The following is an 18,088-nucleotide window of genomic DNA, read 5'->3' on the forward strand; positions in this document are numbered from 1 at the left end:
ACTCTCTCTGCAAAACTTATTTTGCTTTTTCACAAACGAAATCTCCCTACAAGTTGTCACATATTCTTTCTTTCCCTTGATTTCTTCATCATCAAGTTCTGTGGCCTTTGGTTTATTGTTTGGGGTCCGAGAAAATAAGGTGAGAAACGAAGAGAAAATACTCATAACTTTGAGAATATCAGAAAATAAGAAACTTCATCTTTGTTGGGTTTAGGTCTGATGCATCAGTCTTGCTTTTTCTGACATGGGTTTTCATTCTGTGGGAAAATAACGTATACCAATATATATAAGCACAGAAGTGTTGAAAGTTGAAGTTTTCTTTTCTCAGCAACCAAACAGAAAGTTAACTAGTATGAGGGGACAAGGGAGCGTTATATATTTTGTTCTTTTTGAATGTTCGTTAGGGTTTTCTCTGGTTTAGTGTTCATCGGGTTTAACTATGGATGATTTTCAATTACCATGTTTTCATCCTGTTTCTACTTTTTTGGTAATATTCTTTCTTTGATTCAGACTTTTTAGTCAATGCCTTTACAATGATCAACTCAGCTTAGAAGAAAATGATCACTGCATGTTTGTTTTGTTTCAAGTGTGAAAACGTCGATTTTGCAGACTGATTATTCTATTTGGAAAATTGCTGTTGTGTCTATCACTCTTGCTTAAGAGGTTAATGCCGTTATTTATAATTCTGTTCTTATTAGGTCTGTTATATCGTGCGCCTCTTCCAGTTTTAGCGAAGTAGATTTCAATACCAAAGTGCAGTTAATAAGAGGAATCCAATATCAGAATTATGAACCGCAAGGAGCATAAATTTGTAAGGTTAGTTTGTCCAATGCTGCTGCTATTACTTTCGGCACCTACAATTCTTTCGCACAATTGTTTGTGCACCTGCCTTATGTTACTAGTTGCAAAATAAGTAAATATCACCATTTAAATGCAATAACTAGGGATGGGCAACGGTTATGGTGAACGGATAATTGCGGTTATTTACCCATAACCGTTTATGCTCATACCTGCATAACCGTGTACCCGTTAGGTAATTGTCTAAACGGTTATACTCATACTTATAATCGTTTATAAACAGTTAACCATATCCATAACCGCATACCCATTTAATCGTAGCCGTTTAATACCCGTCCAGCCATTTACCCTTTTCAACCAGTTTATCTTTCTTTTCTTTTTTTTTCTCTTTTTTTTTTTTTTAAATAACAATTAAACACCGTTATTGGTACATTCATCATACATTTCTGTATTTTTAATTTTTTAAGTCCTTATACCATTCCAATAATTGAAGTAATAGTTTACGGATGATATTTTTAACTGTTACCAATGAAGGTAATATAATATTTGCTAAGTACTCTTGGGTTTCGAAAACTGTTTAGAAGACAGCATTCTTGGGTTATTTAACCCATAATGTAAAGTATTAACATAATATATATAACGAGCTACATTATATTATAATTAGCTACATAAATCATGCACTATCGTTAATAGCATTGATCTAAGTTTTGTCCAATAAAAAACATGGTTTGTGTTAATTTTACATATATAAAATAAATAGGTAAACGGTTACCCGTTTATAACCGCAGTTAATATCCATAACCACCCATTTAAATTTTATGGGTAAACGGTTATATCTATAACCATTTATTTATCTAAACAATTACTCATAACCGCAATCCTGAAGTTTAAATGAGCGGATAACCACGGTTATGCGGGTAATTTGCCCATCCCTGCCAGTAACTAACTCGATTGAGAGAAGATCGGTGCTTGTGATACTAATGTTGAATAAAACACTGAATTCATAATCAGGAACATTTTCGTGCAGTTGATCCTTGATTTAGTTGTCTGCCTTAATTAATTAGTTTCTTCTCTGCTGCTTGCTACGTTTGCTGTTCTATCCAGGTTTGAAGATTGGCATTTGGAGAGACCTCTAAGTTCTGAGAAGGAAGCTTCTTCTGATGATGGACGAAATCCAAGAAGAGCGATACCATCTGTGAATGCAGTTTTGAGGGGTATTCGGAGCGGACTGGAGAGAGGTTCTGACAGGTTTAGAAGCTTGAAAAAACCATCGAGTTCCACTTCTGTAGGTAACGGGCTAACAAATGAGTCAGGCTCCAGGAGGAAAATTCTTCACCCTCAGGGGCCATTCCTTCAGAATTGGAATAGGATATTTGTGCTCTCTTGTGTCATAGCTGTGTCCTTGGACCCGCTGTTTTTTTATACCGCGGTGGTTGATGGCAAAAAGAAATGCCTCAATTTACACAAGACATTGCAGATCACTGTTTGTGTTCTTCGATCATGTACCGACATGTTTCATGTATTTCACATCATCCTTCAGTTCCGCACGGGGTTTATTGCCCCGTCTTCTCGCGTATTTGGGAGGGGTGAGCTAATTGATGATCCCGTGGCCATTGCGAAAAGATACTTGTCCTCATACTTCATCGTTGACATTCTAGCCATTCTTCCCCTGCCACAGGTATAGTCAGGAGTTTGACAAATTGTTCAATCATATCAATTTCAGAAAACGAAGTTCTTTGTTTAATATCCGAAAGCTACAGGAAGTTTGTACATGCTTTTGTTATTGAAACGGAGTGATCTCCGTCAACCATATCTCTGATTGGAACTTATGTCTGCGACTCAAGACTCTGACGTTTTTTTTTTTGGATTTGCTAAATCTGTTCAGGTTGTAGTTTTTGTTATAATCCCTACAATCTCGGGGCCGGTTCCACTGGTTGCAAAGGATTTGTTGAAGTTTATAATCGTTGCGCAATATGTGCCAAGATTTTGGAGGATCTATCCACTCTGCCAAGAAGTAACAAGAACTTCTGGTTTCATGACCGAAACAGCATGGGCCGGGGCTGCTGTCAATCTTCTGCTCTTCATGCTAGCCGGTCACGTAAGTTTGGTTTGATCTTTTGATAGTTTTCGAGTCCTAAAAAATATCTAAGAAAATCATGTGGCATTTCTGATACGATAGCGAACGTGTTATACCAGATAGTTGGAGCCTTTTGGTACTTGCTCTCCGTGGAACGCGAGTACACGTGCTGGTGCGAACAGTGCAATGGGAACGTTGATTGTAAGAAATTCCTGTACTGTGTTCCTAAGGGTGGCACTGATGTAAGCTTTATTGCAAAGATGAACGCTTCTTGCGCCTTCAGTGAACCGGGCAACATTAAAAATTCATCAGTGTTCAACTTTGGAATATATAATGAAGCTCTTGCGTCTGGTGTGACGGAGACCAAAGATTTTCCAAAGAAATTCTTGTTCTGCTTCTGGTGGGGTCTGCGCAACCTTAGGTGTGTAATCGTGATCCTTTAACTCCGTTCCTAATAGAATTGTGAAGTGTAGCATCTAAAACTCTGAAGTTTTGCAGTTTACTTGGCCAAAACCTCCAAACAAGCACATATGTTTGGGAGATACTATTTGCAGTCGCCATATCGATCTCCGGATTAGTTCTGTTTTCGTTGCTCATTGGAAATATGCAGGTAATAGTCAATTTGGCGATTTTACTTTTGTCCTGGATTGAATGATCAAAAGTCTAAGATACTGACCTTTTTTGTGATGTTGTAGAAGTATCTGCAGTCCACAACTGTGAGGGTTGAAGAAATGAGAGTGAAAAGGCGTGATGCAGAACAGTGGATGTCACACCGAATGCTCCCAGAGAAATTGAGGGAAAGGATCCGACAGTATGATCAGTACAAATGGCAAGAAACAAGAGGTGTTGAGGAAGATAATCTCGTTCGTAACCTTCCTAAAGACATACGAAAGGACATAAAGCGCCATCTTTGCTTGGCTCTTCTCAAGAGAGTGAGTGTTTTCATTTCTAACTTCTGCATACTTGCTCTATCCAAATTTTAGCAGTTGTGTTAATCAGCTCAATTTGTTGTAGGTGCCAATGTTCGAAAAAATGGATGAACAACTGATGGATGCCATGTGCGATCGCCTCAAGCCAGTTCTGTATACGGACAAGAGCTTCATAACCCGAGAAGGTGATCCGGTAGATGAGATGCTGTTTATTATGCGCGGAAATTTAGCAACTATGACTACGAATGGTGGAAGAACCGGCTTCTTTAACACAGCTGATCTTAAGGCTGGTGACTTCTGTGGAGAAGAGCTTCTTACATGGGCCTTGGATCCAAACTTTTCCACCAATCTCCCCACCTCCACTAGGACAGTGGAAGCTAAAACCGAGGTTGAAGCGTTTGCACTCATGGCTGATGATTTGAAGTTTGTCGCCTCCCAGTTTCGGCGCCTGCACAGTAAGCAGCTCCGACGCACTTTCAGGCAAGGCTCTAATTATAGTAATTCTAATGACATGAAGGAAACTTGTGTTATGTAGAAGCAAAGAATTAAACCGATATATGGATTGCGATTAGTATTCTTGTTGATTGTTTTGGTCTTTGGTGTATAACTTCTTATGCTGCAAGCTACAACTGTTACTTTTCAGGTTCTACTCCCTGCTGTGGAGAACATGGTCAGCCCGTTTCATACAAGCAGCTTGGCGCCGGCACTGGAAGAGAAAGCTCGAAAAATCCGTACGCGAAGAAGAAGACAGGCTGCAAGATGCTTTGACGAGAGATGCAGGAACCTTACCAAGCCTCCTTGCCGCTGTGTATGCATCAAAGTTTGCAGCCAATGCGCTGCGAGGGTTGCGACAAAAGGTTAAGCGCGACACAAGACCTTCAACGACATTGCTGGCATTGCTGCCTCAGAAGCCCGCTGAGCCCGATTTTACTGCAGAACATCACTAGATACATACACATAAATAGGGTTCCATTTGTTTTACGAGCCATTTACAACCTTCATCACACTGGACGGTTTTCTATGTATAAAAGAGAAGGGGGAAATAACCAGTCTGCATGCTCAATGTGCCTTTTCGTTTCTGTATTAAATAGCAACACAGGCAAATTATGCAAACTCGACAGCATCCTCGTTCAGGCATTTGAACTTGAAACCTCTTCCGGCGCATACAAATTAGCCAATCTTAAACAATTCTACACATATATATGGTAACAGTGCATCATATGAGACGGTAAATTGATGAGTGCGTAAGGCAAGGGTCGACGGAAACAACAGCATAACCACTGAGCAACGCACTTGAAGAGCATAACCGCTCATTCAACGGCAATTAATGCGGTGGTAATGCTCACCACCACTCGAGCAAAAATGCTCTCATATCCTTTCATCATGCCATGTCATTGTCAAGTCATTCAATAACAATAATAATAATATGAGTCACCTAAACTTTATTTTAGGATCATTTGATATAAGATTCTGAGCTTAAAATCACATTGTAGAAAAATGGGTAACACTATTTGTCTAAGAACATGTTCTAACGAAAAGGATTCCATTCCTCTGTTAACTGATTTATAGCCTGTCTACCGAAAACTTTTCATCATCCGCTGCACCATAAACTTGTTGCGTTCACATCTTGTTTTGCTTCTTTTTTTCCTTGATTTTCTTTTCCAGAATTCTAAGTCTCTGCTTGAGAATTGAAGTCCGTGATATTCTTGTGTCTGCAGCCTTTGTTTGATCTGAGCATAACGAAGGTTCTGATTCAACGGTAGTATCTTGTTCAATTGCCGAAGACATAAAGGAATGAGGCTTGGATGCAGTAGGAGGTGGCATGGGAATTACTGGAAGGCGAAGGTAACTCTTCACCTCTGGGCGCCTAATTACTACACAAGAAAGTCTGTCAGCGCAAAATACGAGAGAAACAAGTTAAGCTTAAACATGTTCAAGAGGCGAAAAGAATCACCAGATTCTGTCAAAAGGGTACTGGTCCCTCTAATGGGTTATATTTTACTATTTTTCTAACATGCTCCAAAAAATGTGATTTTAGTGCTGACAAACTGGGATCAGGAAACCGACGTTAATATGCTGAATCACATTTTGGCCTCTGATTAAAGCAACTTCAATTCATAAGTACAGTTATGAAACATTTACATACAAATTGCAGTTCATGATTTGCAGGAAGAACTCACCTAATCCGTATGCAAGGGAGAACATGTTGGAGGTCAGCCAATAACAGAACAGCGCCTGGAAAGACAACAAAGCAAAATACAAGATTATGCACATACCCTACACCCAATACGCATTAAATTCAGTAAATTCACAAACCTTAGGGAAACTCATCATCACAGGAATTGAAATGGCAGCAAGGATTCTAGAATAGTTTTTCATAGTTTGGGCAATAGGATTCCCTTCCAGACCCTCCTGCATATTGCACTAAAAAATATGGAAAATCACATATTTGCTCGCCCTTCAAAAAGCATTACAGCAATAACACAAGGTAGAAAGCATCTGATAGAAATATAAAAAACCAAATGTTCACCAAAAACCCAAGTAAACAAAGCGTACCTCTACTGTAATCAGAAATGTCAATGATGTTAGAACTGGAAGGATGAGAAGACTATCGGGGGTAGCGAGATTAGTAAACCAAAGAGCCCCACCACTTTCAAAAGAAGGAACCTTCTCGGCCATGTTTCTAATCTACATTACAAGAGTAAGAAAATGAAACGTAACTTGAAATTTGGAAAGTTGTGACAACAATCAGATATTAAACGAATAGTTCGAACAAAATTCTATAAAACTGAAGGGCTCTCATATCTTACAGCTAAGAAAAAACAGACGAAGATGGGACCTTGAATGAACAGTCCTTTCAATTGAGAAAACGGAGTGACTCCATATCTGCACAAACTCGTGCAAGTTTCACATAGTTAGAAGCACGCACATGCCAACACAAGAAAGTTGCATGAGAAACAATGTAAAGAAATCGAGAAGTAAAAGGACACACTGTGTATGTACTATGTACTCCCTTAATCTGAAAATAATGAAAATCTACAGGAAAAATGGTTGTCAAATCCTCATGTGAGAAGGCTACCCTAGGAAAATTCAGGAAGAAGACTTTCTGGCTTTATATTTAGGTCTCTTCTAAATAATATCATAGTTTGTCTTTAATAGTGAATTATCCCCCATTTTTCATTTTGTTGATAAACCAATCAGTATTAAGCACTTGTTGCAATTAGAAGTGGTCTTAAAATTCTTAACTTTTCAATTGGTTATCTTCAGATAAAAACATGTATGTATCATAGTGAAAGAAAGACTTGCATGTATTTAAACTCAAAGTTCACGTATGACTGACAAGCTAGCATATATAGAAGGAAAATAGTTAAACATCAGAAGTGATTACATCAGACAGTAACAAATTACTTACTCGTTGAACAATGCCTTCATTCGTCTCTGACCCTCTTGCATAACATTTGGATCTGTTGCCTAACAAATAAAATGTATCAAAACCCTGCAAATGAAGCTTTCTGAAAACTGTATGCCGTGCACAATATCAAATGAGGAAAGTACCGAGGTTAATATGAGATAGACAATATAGGATGTTGTCCAAATTTGCTTCTTATGATGAAATTTGATGAGAATCTCAGCATACTAGATTATCATGATTCCAGTTTGTCTACCGTCCCCCACCCCCCAAAGAAGAAAGAAATGCATACCATATTTTGCATCTGTTGTCTTAACTCCTCTAAGCGCGGCCTCATTAACTGTAACACAGTAGAAAAAAATCTCAAATAAACAAAGTGAGATACTAACGGAATGTTCTATTGTTCAATAACAAATCTGCATGTGCACAAGCACACAGACACACACACACAAATCCATTGAGCTTAAGGGAATGAACAACTAACATTAAGTTGTGTAGTGGCCCTGAGTTGATCTATAAGAAGTGGAACTGTAGCCCCTCGAATCAGAATAGTTGTTAAAGCTATTGATGCCCACCTGGAAAATCAATTAATCAATTTCAAGAATTCATAGAAAAGTGCTTGAAGATAAAACTTGTGACTTTAAAATCATACACAATAGGAAACATAAACATCAGAGATAAAAAGTAAGAGAATTCTCTAAAATCAATTCCGTTACCAATTCAATCCGGTAAAAGAATGGACACCATCGATCAAGTACTGCAGGGCAGCAACTGGGGGGAAAGAATCCGCTGCTGCAACAGCCACTTCACTCACAGCAGGGGCTTGGGAGGTTACTACTTCCAATGTTTTATCCGCAATAACCTCAGCAAAATAGCCAGTGTCATTAATCTTATCAGACCCATCACCAATTACAGTAGACATATACCGACAAGAAAAGGAGCCAAGTCCCATTTTCCAAGCCAGTGATGAGCCTGTCCTCTCTCTACATTGAGAACCAAAACAAAATCGAGTGATTGAGTTGTATGGACTTGGCAAAATGCTCTTGATCACAGATGGAGTTGAACTTGAATTTGGTGAAGTTGGTTTAGTATCCTCATTGTTATCATGAAGAATGTGACTAAATGACGGGTTGAAACGTCGAGTGACAAAGGTCACTGTCGTGGAGACACTTCGTCTGCAAGCCATTTATGCCAGCTAACTTCTGCTAAAAAAGAAGCAGATGTCTAAACATTACACGAAAATGAAACAAAAAGGTGAAAATAAAAGAAAATCTTACATTCCTAAGTTCTGTGTTGTATGAACTCTTACAGGGTTGCAATATCTAGAAACATTTGGATCCCAAGATCACATCTTTATACAATTCCTCAATTTTATCAATTCAAATAACTACTCAAGAAGCATTGTCATAGGTTCCATATATACATATCAAATGTGAATCAGTAGCTTAACACCCATGAAAAGAACCCAAAACAGACTGCTCATATCATGAATTAAAGTACCCAATATTTTTTGAGGGCTTGAATTTGAGGAACCCAGCTGGGGTTTACACGAAAGCTGAAAAGAATGAGAGCAGTGACTGTATTACAGGAAGAGTTGTTACAATCAACAAAATATAAGATTTTGCGTCGGTGCAGTATATTTTCTCGGGATCCAAACAGAAAATAAGAAAACAGAAAGAGAACTGTTGAAAAGCAATTACCTTTCTGAATCTTCTCAGTTCTCTTCTAGAGGCGAGGAGGCAGAAACTCCATTGGCAGCAAAAATGCTTCATTTTTTCACGAATTCCCAACACAATAGGTTTGGAAAGAAATGAAAAACAAACATGTTGAAACGGCGTGCCGTTGTAATTGAAGTCTTGGTAAGCGCTATGTCGTGCAATACGTACCATGCCGTATTTTAAACGTCATGTCGTATGTAGACAATTATTGGTTTTGTAGATGATGGTTTTTTTTTTTTTTTTTGAACTTTTTTCTTTTTTGCAAGTAATACAAACTTACGATATTGGGATTATACTTTTAATTTATAAAATCACATTTTAAATTAATAATTCTATTCAGAACACTATTTTGAATGTAATCGCATCAGGTCTTTTTTATTAGGAGATAACAGTAATTGTTGTCAGTTCTCGATAGGTACAATAGTTGCTGACACGAGTCTCATAGTAAGGAATAGGGGCGGATGCGAATGGACCCAGGTGGCCCTGGAACCACTTAGAAGTCCGAAGAAGCACTTGTGAGACCTCTAAGGACCACATAATGGTCTGGACTGGTAGTGGAAGAGAGAAAACCACAATGATTGTGCAGATGTTGTGCAACCTAAGTTTTAAACCGAGAAGAAATGTCTAATTCCAAACGAAGAAGAACATAGAGAAAACCATTATGGCTCTGCTGTTCTTGGACTTTGGTTCAACGAAGAAGAAAGACTTTCTCTCTCAATTTCCCAGGAAAACAACTCCACATTTTTTAATTAATGTAGAATGAAGTTGTACCACCTAGCATTTTAATTAATAAAAGGTGATGTATTACTTAACAAATACTTTTTATACCATATGTTGACACCGTTACTTAACAAGTGTGACTCTAAGCTGCGACTTCTGTGATTTAGGGTTTTGGAATCCCTTCATTTGTTCTTCTTTTTAGATATACCCACACTTATTCATCAACATTAAAGAAATGCATATAGCATAGAACAATAATCATAGTATACATGGCATAAAATAAATTAAAATTAAATAGACTAGGGTTTATGATTACTTGGATGTTGATGAAGATGGTAAAAAGCTTTCGCGGGGTTTCCTTCATGATCCTCTTTTCTCGTGAGACACGCCGTGCTAATAACGTGTTGTGAAACTAATTTTAAAAGTGGGAGAGAGAGAGGACAAAGACAAAAGGGCTCAAGTGTATGAGAATTGTGTACTCAACCCTTGGCCTTGTACTTTTATTTATACTAATCATGATGAATTTTCTTGTCTTACAAGTAATATAAACTCATGAGGATTTGATCTCCCAATCCTATTGAGATTCTATTTAAGTTTACGCAATCACATTCCTAATTAATAATTCTATTCACAACAAAATGATGAAAATTTTTTTTAATCAAATTTAAGGAATCTAGGCGTGTTATAATATGTGTTCCGTAATGTTGAGGGACTTGAGTGACTCGCCCTAATCAAAAAGCGGGAGAGGAGGAAGAAACTTGATCGGTTACTAGAGATGAGAAAGGGCCAAGGACGCACTTGATGATTTCTGTAATTCAATATACCCTTCATTCGATATTTCTTTTGAAGGTAATATTTATCGATATGACATTGTTGTTTGCTTTTAATCATTTTAACAGTTGAAATTTGTAAAATCTTCATTTCAACCATTTACAAACAATAATAATGAAAAACAGATTAAGGACAGAATATATCGGTGATTTATAATTTATAGGTTGTTCTCATACAAGTGGCATTATTAGTAAAGCTCTGATAGTACATTCATGTGGTACAATTTATTTATAAGATCACTTTGCATGATAAAACATTCAGCCCTGCATGAAAAAATAATGAAGATAAATCAGTAACTCAAATGAAGAAACTTAATTAGAAAGATAAGTGTTAATGTAATATTTCAAATCTAGAATAATCGTATTTCCTGACCGCATTAGTTGTTCTGATGTGACAATAAATTAACCGTTGATCATAATATATAACTAACGTAGCAAGTACACATCAACGTCACATGATGAGCTAAAGTGATCAGAAATGTGATACCTTAAGCGATTTGAAGTGTATCAATTACTTTGTGCAGTCGGTGTCTTTGTCGATTGCAGGGAGGTCGAGGGAAATCCCACACTTCTTGGGAAGCGCAGAGACTTGAGAGGGATTATAGGTTCCAACGGTAGACAACGCTTGCTTGAGGCACAAGCAAACAGCTTCCTTGTCTGCCTTGTTAGCGGCATTCACGCTCAGGTTCTTGACACCTTTGCAACACTCCTCCGATGGCTTGGCGTCGGCTCCACCTTTCACGAAAGTGACGCACGGAGACACCTCCTGTTTCACTGCAGGGCATGAAGGCGCCGAGTGTGCAGTGATCGAAAGGAGCAGGAGAACGGCTAAGAATCCGATTAGGCGAGACATGGCTGCTGCTAACGCTTAAGATGATCGCTTAGCTAGTTCTCTAGTTTTAATTGTAGCTGAGAGCTGTCTTTGCAACACACCAAGGTATTCTATTTATACGTGCAAGCTTGAGTGTGAGTTTTTGCAGTTTTCAAGTTCTTCAGCTGTTTTTATGATCATGCAAGATTCATGTCAGTGATGATTTTTGAAGATAGTTGAGATTCCATTGTAAAACCAATTGGTAATATGGAAAGTTGTCCAACCTCTGAAAGTCCTTGTATGATTTGATCCCTCACCGATGTGGAAATTGTTCTCACATTCTCACACACCCCCTCACGTGTGGCAAATTTTCAAGCATGACACGTGGATAACACCAACAGGGTGACGTGGAGCACGTGTGTCAATTGGGTTTCGCATGTGGGCCAACCTACTCTGATATGAGGTAGAAAGTTGAGGTTTTATTATAAAATCAATTGATAATATGTGGAGTATCCCAACTTCTTATAATCCCTTGCATGGTTTGGTACCTCACTAATGTCCATTATTTGGTCCCTCACTGATGTGAGACTTTGCCCTCACATTCTTACAGTTTTAATTCCATAACAACTAGAATAGGGACTTTGCATGCGTTCATTTTCATTCAAGCAATATTCAATTCAAACTTCAATGCAAAAAAAAAAAAAAAAAAAGAAAGAAAGAAAAAAAAAAAAGCTAATTATTCTAACCAACTTAGTTACACTTATGTGTGAGATATTCAAATCCAAACTTCGATGCAATTTAGGAGAACATATTACTGTAGTTATGCAAAGACTTGTCATGTTAAATAGCCATGCAAGGAATCAGCAAAAATTGAGGAAACGTCCCTTCTCGTGCGTTCGCAAATTGATGCCATGCATTCCATATGCTTGTTGAGACAAAATGATACTTTTATACAACTCCTGTGTCCCTGTCTTAATGATTTAAAGAGATGGGAAAAATAGTCGCAGTCATCCGCCCATATAAATTTGATGGGTACGGCTATGGGTATCCGTTTATTAAAATAAGTTTCATAAGCTTTTTTTCCTTTTTAAGAATCTGAAATTCAACAAGTAAAAAAAAAAAAAAAAAAAAACAGCAATCCTTTGCTCTGGTACTATGAATACTTCAGTGGAGTATTACAATACGCTAAAAATTATGCTTTTAACTGCACAAGACTAAACTATGGTGTTTCTATATACATGTCGGTGTATGATGTGTATTCGACATCTATGTCATGGATGCGATGAGTTTTGGAACTCAGACTTGGAGTCGGTACTGCGTCTTGAGTACAAAGAGCCTACACCTGAGACTTCAGCATGTGACGACGACACTACTGCGGAAAGAGGCTGGAAGTTTGTGTTCCCAACAAACCAATACAGAGCCCATTTCAAATTGCAGAGGGTGTACTTGAGAGCTTTGGTCCAATTCTCCTGCTTATTGAAGCTTTGAGTGATCGAATAGGTTTCCACCTTGTCATTCTCAATCCTGCACATCAATAAGTCCAAGACGGATAATGGAATCACGACCGAAGTCTATCCTCTTTCCTAATAGAAAAGAATAATTATACACAGTATTAAGTATGTGGATAACAATGCAGATGAAAAACTCGTCAGACCATTTAGAACTTATGCCGGTGTTGTAGACGTCATATGCTTTAAAATGGTTGAAGGGGTAAACAAGATAAAGTTATGGTCATAGATGCAAATATTGCATCATTTATGAACAATGAAATATGAAGGAGAGACGAAAAAAGCTTGTACATGATATAACATACTATCGATACATATTGCATAACTTACTTGTAGGGCAATTTAAAGCGTTTTTCAGGTGGTATGTTGTTTTCTTGGTCCTTGGAATTCGCAAATTCAGCAAAGTCCTTGAGGCATGTCAAGAACAATGTCATTGCTTTGTCATATCGAGTGCTCCAGAACAAGTTCACCGGACCAAACCTAATAAATACTCGAGTTAAACAAACCATCCAACAAAATGGTGAGCGTAAACTTGATAGAGTCTAAAATTCAGTACACAGGTACTTCCAGAGATTCTTCCCCACAAGACATCTATAATTGTACATTAGAAACAGATACAAAAATTGGTTATACATTTATAATCATCTAACCAAGCCACTCGACATTTGGGAGATTCCAATTAAATAGTAAATTGAAATCTCCACTTTATGCACCACATACTGCTAAACCAGGGGGATCTACTAAGTTTGTTTACTACAATAGTGAGATTAGATGAAATTACAATGAGGTAGCTCCCCAAAAAAGAGTCAACCTCGAAGCACTTTTCTACCTTATATTTTTATCTGTTTTGGAATGCAGGATGACTTTTTGGAGTGCTAATAACAGTTCCTTAACATAAAAAGACAATAAAATAGTGAATTTTTTATAGGCATAATCCATACTTACAGCTCATAAGTATTGTTATTGTTGTCCATAATCCGAGGGTAGCTGCCCATAGGAAGTATTTTTATTCGATACTGAAACTTTGGCCGGAAATATTGACACATAGTATGAAGAAGAAGGCAAGCTTGACCCCAGGCAGCATTTATCTCATCCCACTCAACCTAGTTGTTTTCACAACATGGTAAACATCAATATCAGAGCCTATTTTCCGTCTCAAGGGTGGAAGTGAAAATTCAATTAACTGGTCGTAAGACAAACTCAAAAGAGAAGGAAATGCATGCTTGGCTTCCTAACCGGAATTTTAGGAAGTCGTCCAAGTCGAAAATTATTAATGGTACCAAATTCTCCATCATGCCAGATAGGAAAGGCATCATTGAGCACATTAGTTCGTTTCAACAACTCCAAGTGTGCTTGCGAAACTTCTATCTTGGCCAAAATTGCATCTCTGTCTTCCTGTTAACCAAATATAAATTTCATAGACACAAACGACAATATACCCACAGGGCACCAAGGAAACATTGTTTTCTTCCTACCGGCTTACACTTTATTCCAAGTAAATTATGAAATGAGGTATCATCAATCCTTATGAAGTGGGGAAACAGATGACTCATAAAGGATATATCCGACTAGGGGTTCACCACAGTAAATTTAAATGATTCCAAAGCATGATTGTTTTACTCCAATGAACATATCTATTCACAAGTTAGAAATCAAGCAGAACACATGTGCACTATGTATGCAACTCTTTTCTTTTATAAGACAAGAACTAATGGTGACGAGACGAACCTATATAGAATTAACATAAACTACATTACGAAGAGTTGAAGACAAACAACAGCCAGACATATCCACACAAAGTCAGCCATACAGAGCAAATGTACTTCCTAGAAGCTTGTAATGCAAAAGCTGGAGTTGCAAAGAAAGTAATTGAGAAGAAGTCGCACACCTGATTTGAAATCAATTGAAACTGAAAATTATTGAACTCGTGCCAGTACCTGACACATGTTAAGAATCAACAATTAGCATTTCCCAGGTTTACATATAGAAGGTGAGTATAAGAGATGAAATCTGATACGCACTGATGCACACTTGATATTTTATCAGGAAGTATACCAACAAATTCAACAAACAGCATGAGGAAAAGAAATTTACCGCTCCTCCAACTCCTTAAATCTGCTAGATTTCAACTCAAGTTCCTTCAGTTCATTATTTACTTCTGCATTCTGTTTTTCCATCTCTTCAATTGCCGCTTCAAGTTTTCTTTCTTCTTCCTCAATCTTAAATAGCATACAAAGATGATCAGTGAGCATTAGACTTCACTTTGGAAAATTACGATACAAAATAAGCTGATATGAAACCAAACATATTTTTGAAGGGGTTTTATATATATAAAAGAAGTTTTGATCTCGGTCAATTGCTGCACGATTCTAGGCAAGCTAATATCCTGGCCTTAAATTTAAAAAATAAACCTTCACAAATATGTAGGTTCCAATTAATATAAACCATAGCAAGCCTAAGATTGTTCCAGCTTATAGGCTAGTCCTATATATTTGTGCCATTTTTGGATCAAACTGCATGCTCTAAACAGCGAAGTAAATATCCTATCAGCAAGCTATAACCACCTTTCCCCACTCATCCAAACCAAGGAAATCAGAGTGATTAAACTAAACAATTTTTAAACTATTCTGCATGTCATGGAATACTTCCTACAAAAAAGGGTAATCAATAAGGATAAGAGGTTCAGTTATGACCAACAGAACAAAGAAAAAGAACATAACACTTGAATGCAGGATGAGAGCTCAAATGTATTTATATTAATGCAGACAAATGCATCCTACTGGCCACGCAATCTCTAAAAGTGCCACCTAAATGGAGGTAGGCAATTGATGTGTGATGCTTGGAGTTGTCATTTGCGACATTCCTCGGAATGAAGGCATGGCAATAAAACAACCTTTTTTTAACGATCCATAGACAGATCACAGAGATATTATTGCATTAGACAATATTTGACATAGGCACCTTTAGTTTTTCCTTGAGAAAATCAGTCTCACTAAGCACTTCCCTTGTCTCACCCTCCAAGCGTTTAAGACAGGCTTCGTATGCTTTAATGTCCCTATTCACATCTTCAACCTCCTTGTCAAGTTTATCAGACAATACCCTCATGCATTCAACGCATAAAGGTTGCTCAACCTGGAAATGTTAGCAGAAGCCTACAGATTATAACCTACTTAAAAAACAATAACCAGCACCAACATACCATAAGACGTCAAGTTCTTTTGCATTCTGATGCATACCTGCGTTTGGGTGCTTGCAATTTCAAATGCCCGTTTCAGGAGAGTTATAGTAGAGTGAAAGCCAGAATTGTTAGGCTGCAAAGGACCATTGGGTCCTCCATCAGGTGATGGCAAATGAGCCCCACCACCATCCGCTGAGGACTCAGACTTATTAACAACCACAAAGGACTCATCCATTGCATTTCCAGACTGGCCTGCATTGACTGCTCCACCACGGGGACGTGGAGGGACTCCTTGTGCCTGGGCTCTTTGCTGTGGTAACAAAACAAAAGAATTGTCCATCCGCATTGATGATAACACACTGTTCGCCCCATGCATTGAAGAGCCCTGCATACCTGCATGTGTTCATCACCAAACACTCACTGATTACAAAACAATGAACCATTTCCAGCACACAACACTGCACCGGGCGTTCTAGGATTCATACAACCGACCCCACTTAGTGGGAAAAGGCTTTGTTGTTGTTGTAACACTGCACTGGGCTATCAAAAACCCTTAACTCCACGTAAAATCACAAACTCAAATGTGCAAAAAAAAATACAACTCAGGAAATCTTATATTTTAGTAAGCACCATGCGATTCTAGTGATTATATGCTTATTTCGATCGATTACTCCAACCCGGCTCTCATTCTAGTAAAGGTTCCATAAAGAAAGAGTTCCAACTTAGCTCTTCACAACAAGGGACGCCCAGCAACAAGTCCCATATCTACTTCAAACTATTTGCTCAACAAATTAACACTCCATGGCAAAATTTAACGCCTAAACCAGCATAATTGAAGTTTTCGGGCAGCAATTGAAATTAAAAAAGTTCAAAAAGAACAACACTTTAGCTTTACTAAATCAAAACCCAACCCATTTTAAATATAAATTTGCCCATCCATGAAAACCATTTCGCAATCTCACCCATGTGAAACTTCAATTGAAAGCCCCCAGAGACTAATTGGGATTCTATAATCCGATTCGCAGAACACAAATTTGCGCGATTACATGCACACATAATACGGATTAAGCAAAATTAATACAAGGATTTAAGAAAACGAACCGGAGCGAGAGAAATCGTGGAAGAACTTTTCGGCGTAGGAATCGGCGCCGATGACGCAGAGAGAGTTGCGGCAGTTCTGGCAGACATATCTGGGGACGTTCGGATCCACCTGGAAGCTCCGACCCCTTTCGCCCATCAAATCCTTCTGGGAGTGGAAGGCTCTTGGATTCGTATGAGAGGAGACACAGTTTATTTCTCTTTGTTTCTTGGCTGAAGAGGGATCATGACAGTCGCGGTCCGGTTTGTTTGTTTCTTTGTGATTTCGATCCTTTTTTTATACGAAAATGTTTCTTTACAAAAATTACTCATTTTAAATAAATTTTCAACTAAATTCACTTGGCTTTTCTATTGGCACTCCGCCTAGCACCCCACAGAAAATTCAATATTAAATTATTTATGTATTTTACTATGCAATGGTAATTTCGATCTTATTAAGTTTTAAAAAAAATAAAAAAGTTTCAAATATATCTGACGTCACTTTTAACGTATTATTTATCTTCTTCAATTATCAAAATCCTCAACCCTCCATTGTTGAACAAAATCCTATTATGTAATGAAACTGCAAACATATTGATTGAGAAAACTCTAATAAAATGTATATGAATATGCCAATGCTATTGGTCACTGTGACTGCAAGAAATTATTTTCTCTCCAACCACACATTATATCACATCCCGGCATTTACTATGTCAAAAAACTTCAGAACTTGTGCCTTTGAATCAGCTCTGTGAATTGCAATACCAACAACTTGAAACTTTCGATAATTATTTTTTATTTTTTTTGTTATAGAAAAGTTACATAAGATCTTGAGTTTGGATAATTCTTGAGTTTGGAAGTGACATAAGATTTTCCAATCTGCACAAAGACAAAAAAATTTAAGATAAGTGTTAGCGTCCAAAACGGTTAATGATAATATGCTATCAAGCTAGAAACGAAAAACAAGTCAGTCACATAAGTAATTAGCCTGGGAACAACAGGGTATCTAGATTCAATCCATCAAAATTAAGAA

At 37.7% G+C, this 18,088-nt stretch overlaps 3 protein-coding genes and 1 pseudogene across 8 annotated transcripts; 1 reads left to right on the top strand and 3 right to left on the bottom strand.

Moving 5' to 3' along the window:
- Positions 1 to 4,917, top strand: LOC137734038 (cyclic nucleotide-gated ion channel 1-like). 2 transcript variants are annotated; one of them, XM_068473292.2, is made up of 9 exons: positions 1 to 139; positions 699 to 816; positions 1,903 to 2,476; positions 2,684 to 2,896; positions 2,995 to 3,296; positions 3,374 to 3,485; positions 3,571 to 3,807; positions 3,890 to 4,284; positions 4,448 to 4,917. In XM_068473292.2, exons 2-9 carry the CDS (start codon positions 788 to 790, stop codon positions 4,749 to 4,751), a joined length of 2,166 nt encoding a protein of 721 aa, XP_068329393.2. In that variant the 5' UTR covers positions 1 to 139; positions 699 to 787; the 3' UTR covers positions 4,752 to 4,917. The 2 variants fall into 2 exon arrangements, with proteins under 2 accessions (XP_068329393.2, XP_088552591.1); XM_088696465.1 differs by having other exon boundaries at positions 3,890 to 4,277; positions 4,441 to 4,917.
- Positions 4,918 to 5,198: 281 nt separating this feature from the next.
- OXA1L (inner membrane protein OXA1-like protein) lies at positions 5,199 to 9,083 on the bottom strand. 4 transcript variants are annotated; one of them, XM_068473288.2, is made up of 11 exons: positions 8,914 to 9,013; positions 8,714 to 8,768; positions 7,930 to 8,415; positions 7,698 to 7,788; positions 7,506 to 7,553; positions 7,217 to 7,275; positions 6,615 to 6,690; positions 6,361 to 6,492; positions 6,121 to 6,228; positions 5,985 to 6,039; positions 5,199 to 5,678 (listed from the first exon to the last, which is right to left on the bottom strand). In XM_068473288.2, the coding sequence occupies exons 3-11, from the start codon at positions 8,397 to 8,399 to the stop codon at positions 5,425 to 5,427; spliced, it is 1,293 nt and encodes a 430-aa protein (XP_068329389.2). In that variant the 5' UTR covers positions 8,400 to 8,415; positions 8,714 to 8,768; positions 8,914 to 9,013; the 3' UTR covers positions 5,199 to 5,424. The 4 variants fall into 4 exon arrangements, with proteins under 4 accessions (XP_068329389.2, XP_088552592.1, XP_068329386.2 ...); XM_088696466.1 differs by having other exon boundaries at positions 7,930 to 8,418; XM_068473285.2 differs by lacking the exon at positions 8,714 to 8,768 and having other exon boundaries at positions 8,914 to 9,083.
- A 1,909-nt stretch (positions 9,084 to 10,992) lies between these two features.
- Positions 10,993 to 11,334, bottom strand: LOC137734348 (non-specific lipid-transfer protein A pseudogene; annotated as a pseudogene).
- A 1,081-nt stretch (positions 11,335 to 12,415) lies between these two features.
- Positions 12,416 to 17,365, bottom strand: ATG6 (AUTOPHAGY 6). 2 transcript variants are annotated; one of them, XM_068473515.2, is made up of 9 exons: positions 17,080 to 17,365; positions 16,037 to 16,371; positions 15,762 to 15,932; positions 14,895 to 15,019; positions 14,689 to 14,737; positions 14,037 to 14,195; positions 13,746 to 13,903; positions 13,131 to 13,280; positions 12,416 to 12,816 (listed from the first exon to the last, which is right to left on the bottom strand). In XM_068473515.2, the coding sequence occupies exons 1-9, from the start codon at positions 17,213 to 17,215 to the stop codon at positions 12,564 to 12,566; spliced, it is 1,536 nt and encodes a 511-aa protein (XP_068329616.1). In that variant the 5' UTR covers positions 17,216 to 17,365; the 3' UTR covers positions 12,416 to 12,563. The 2 variants fall into 2 exon arrangements, with proteins under 2 accessions (XP_068329616.1, XP_088552594.1); XM_088696468.1 differs by having other exon boundaries at positions 12,735 to 12,875; positions 17,080 to 17,339.
- Positions 17,366 to 18,088: the final 723 nt, after the last annotated feature.

This window comes from Pyrus communis, chromosome 7 (assembly GCF_041283825.1).
Source record: "Pyrus communis isolate YQ-2024b chromosome 7, ASM4128382v1, whole genome shotgun sequence".
Taxonomy (NCBI): Eukaryota; Viridiplantae; Streptophyta; class Magnoliopsida; order Rosales; family Rosaceae; genus Pyrus; species Pyrus communis.

What these genes read in the sequence shown, in the direction of transcription:
- LOC137734038 (XM_068473292.2), top strand. Translation starts at nt 788, where the DNA reads ATGAACCGCAAGGAGCATAAATTTGTAAG. An exon ending in CCATTCTTCCCCTGCCACAG is followed by an intron (nt 2,477 to 2,683) that starts GTATAGTCAGGA and finishes AAATCTGTTCAG; the next exon opens with GTTGTAGTTTTTGTTATAAT. An exon ending in TCTTCATGCTAGCCGGTCAC is followed by an intron (nt 2,897 to 2,994) that starts GTAAGTTTGGTT and finishes GTGTTATACCAG; the next exon opens with ATAGTTGGAGCCTTTTGGTA.
- OXA1L (XM_068473285.2), bottom strand. Translation starts at nt 8,399, where the DNA reads ATGGCTTGCAGACGAAGTGTCTCCACGACAGTGACCTTTGTCACTCGA. An exon ending in TCGTCTGTTTTTTCTTAGCT is followed by an intron (nt 6,493 to 6,614) that starts GTAAGATATGAG and finishes CTTGTAATGTAG; the next exon opens with ATTAGAAACATGGCCGAGAA. An exon ending in CTCCCTTGCATACGGATTAG is followed by an intron (nt 5,679 to 5,984) that starts GTGAGTTCTTCC and finishes TTTCTTGTGTAG; the next exon opens with TAATTAGGCGCCCAGAGGTG.
- ATG6 (XM_068473515.2), bottom strand. Translation starts at nt 17,215, where the DNA reads ATGGGCGAAAGGGGTCGGAGCTTCCAGGTGGATCCGAACGTCCCCAGA. An exon ending in CCACGATTTCTCTCGCTCCG is followed by an intron (nt 16,372 to 17,079) that starts GTTCGTTTTCTT and finishes GAACACATGCAG; the next exon opens with GTATGCAGGGCTCTTCAATG. An exon ending in TTCTCAAGGAAAAACTAAAG is followed by an intron (nt 15,020 to 15,761) that starts GTGCCTATGTCA and finishes ATGCTATTTAAG; the next exon opens with ATTGAGGAAGAAGAAAGAAA.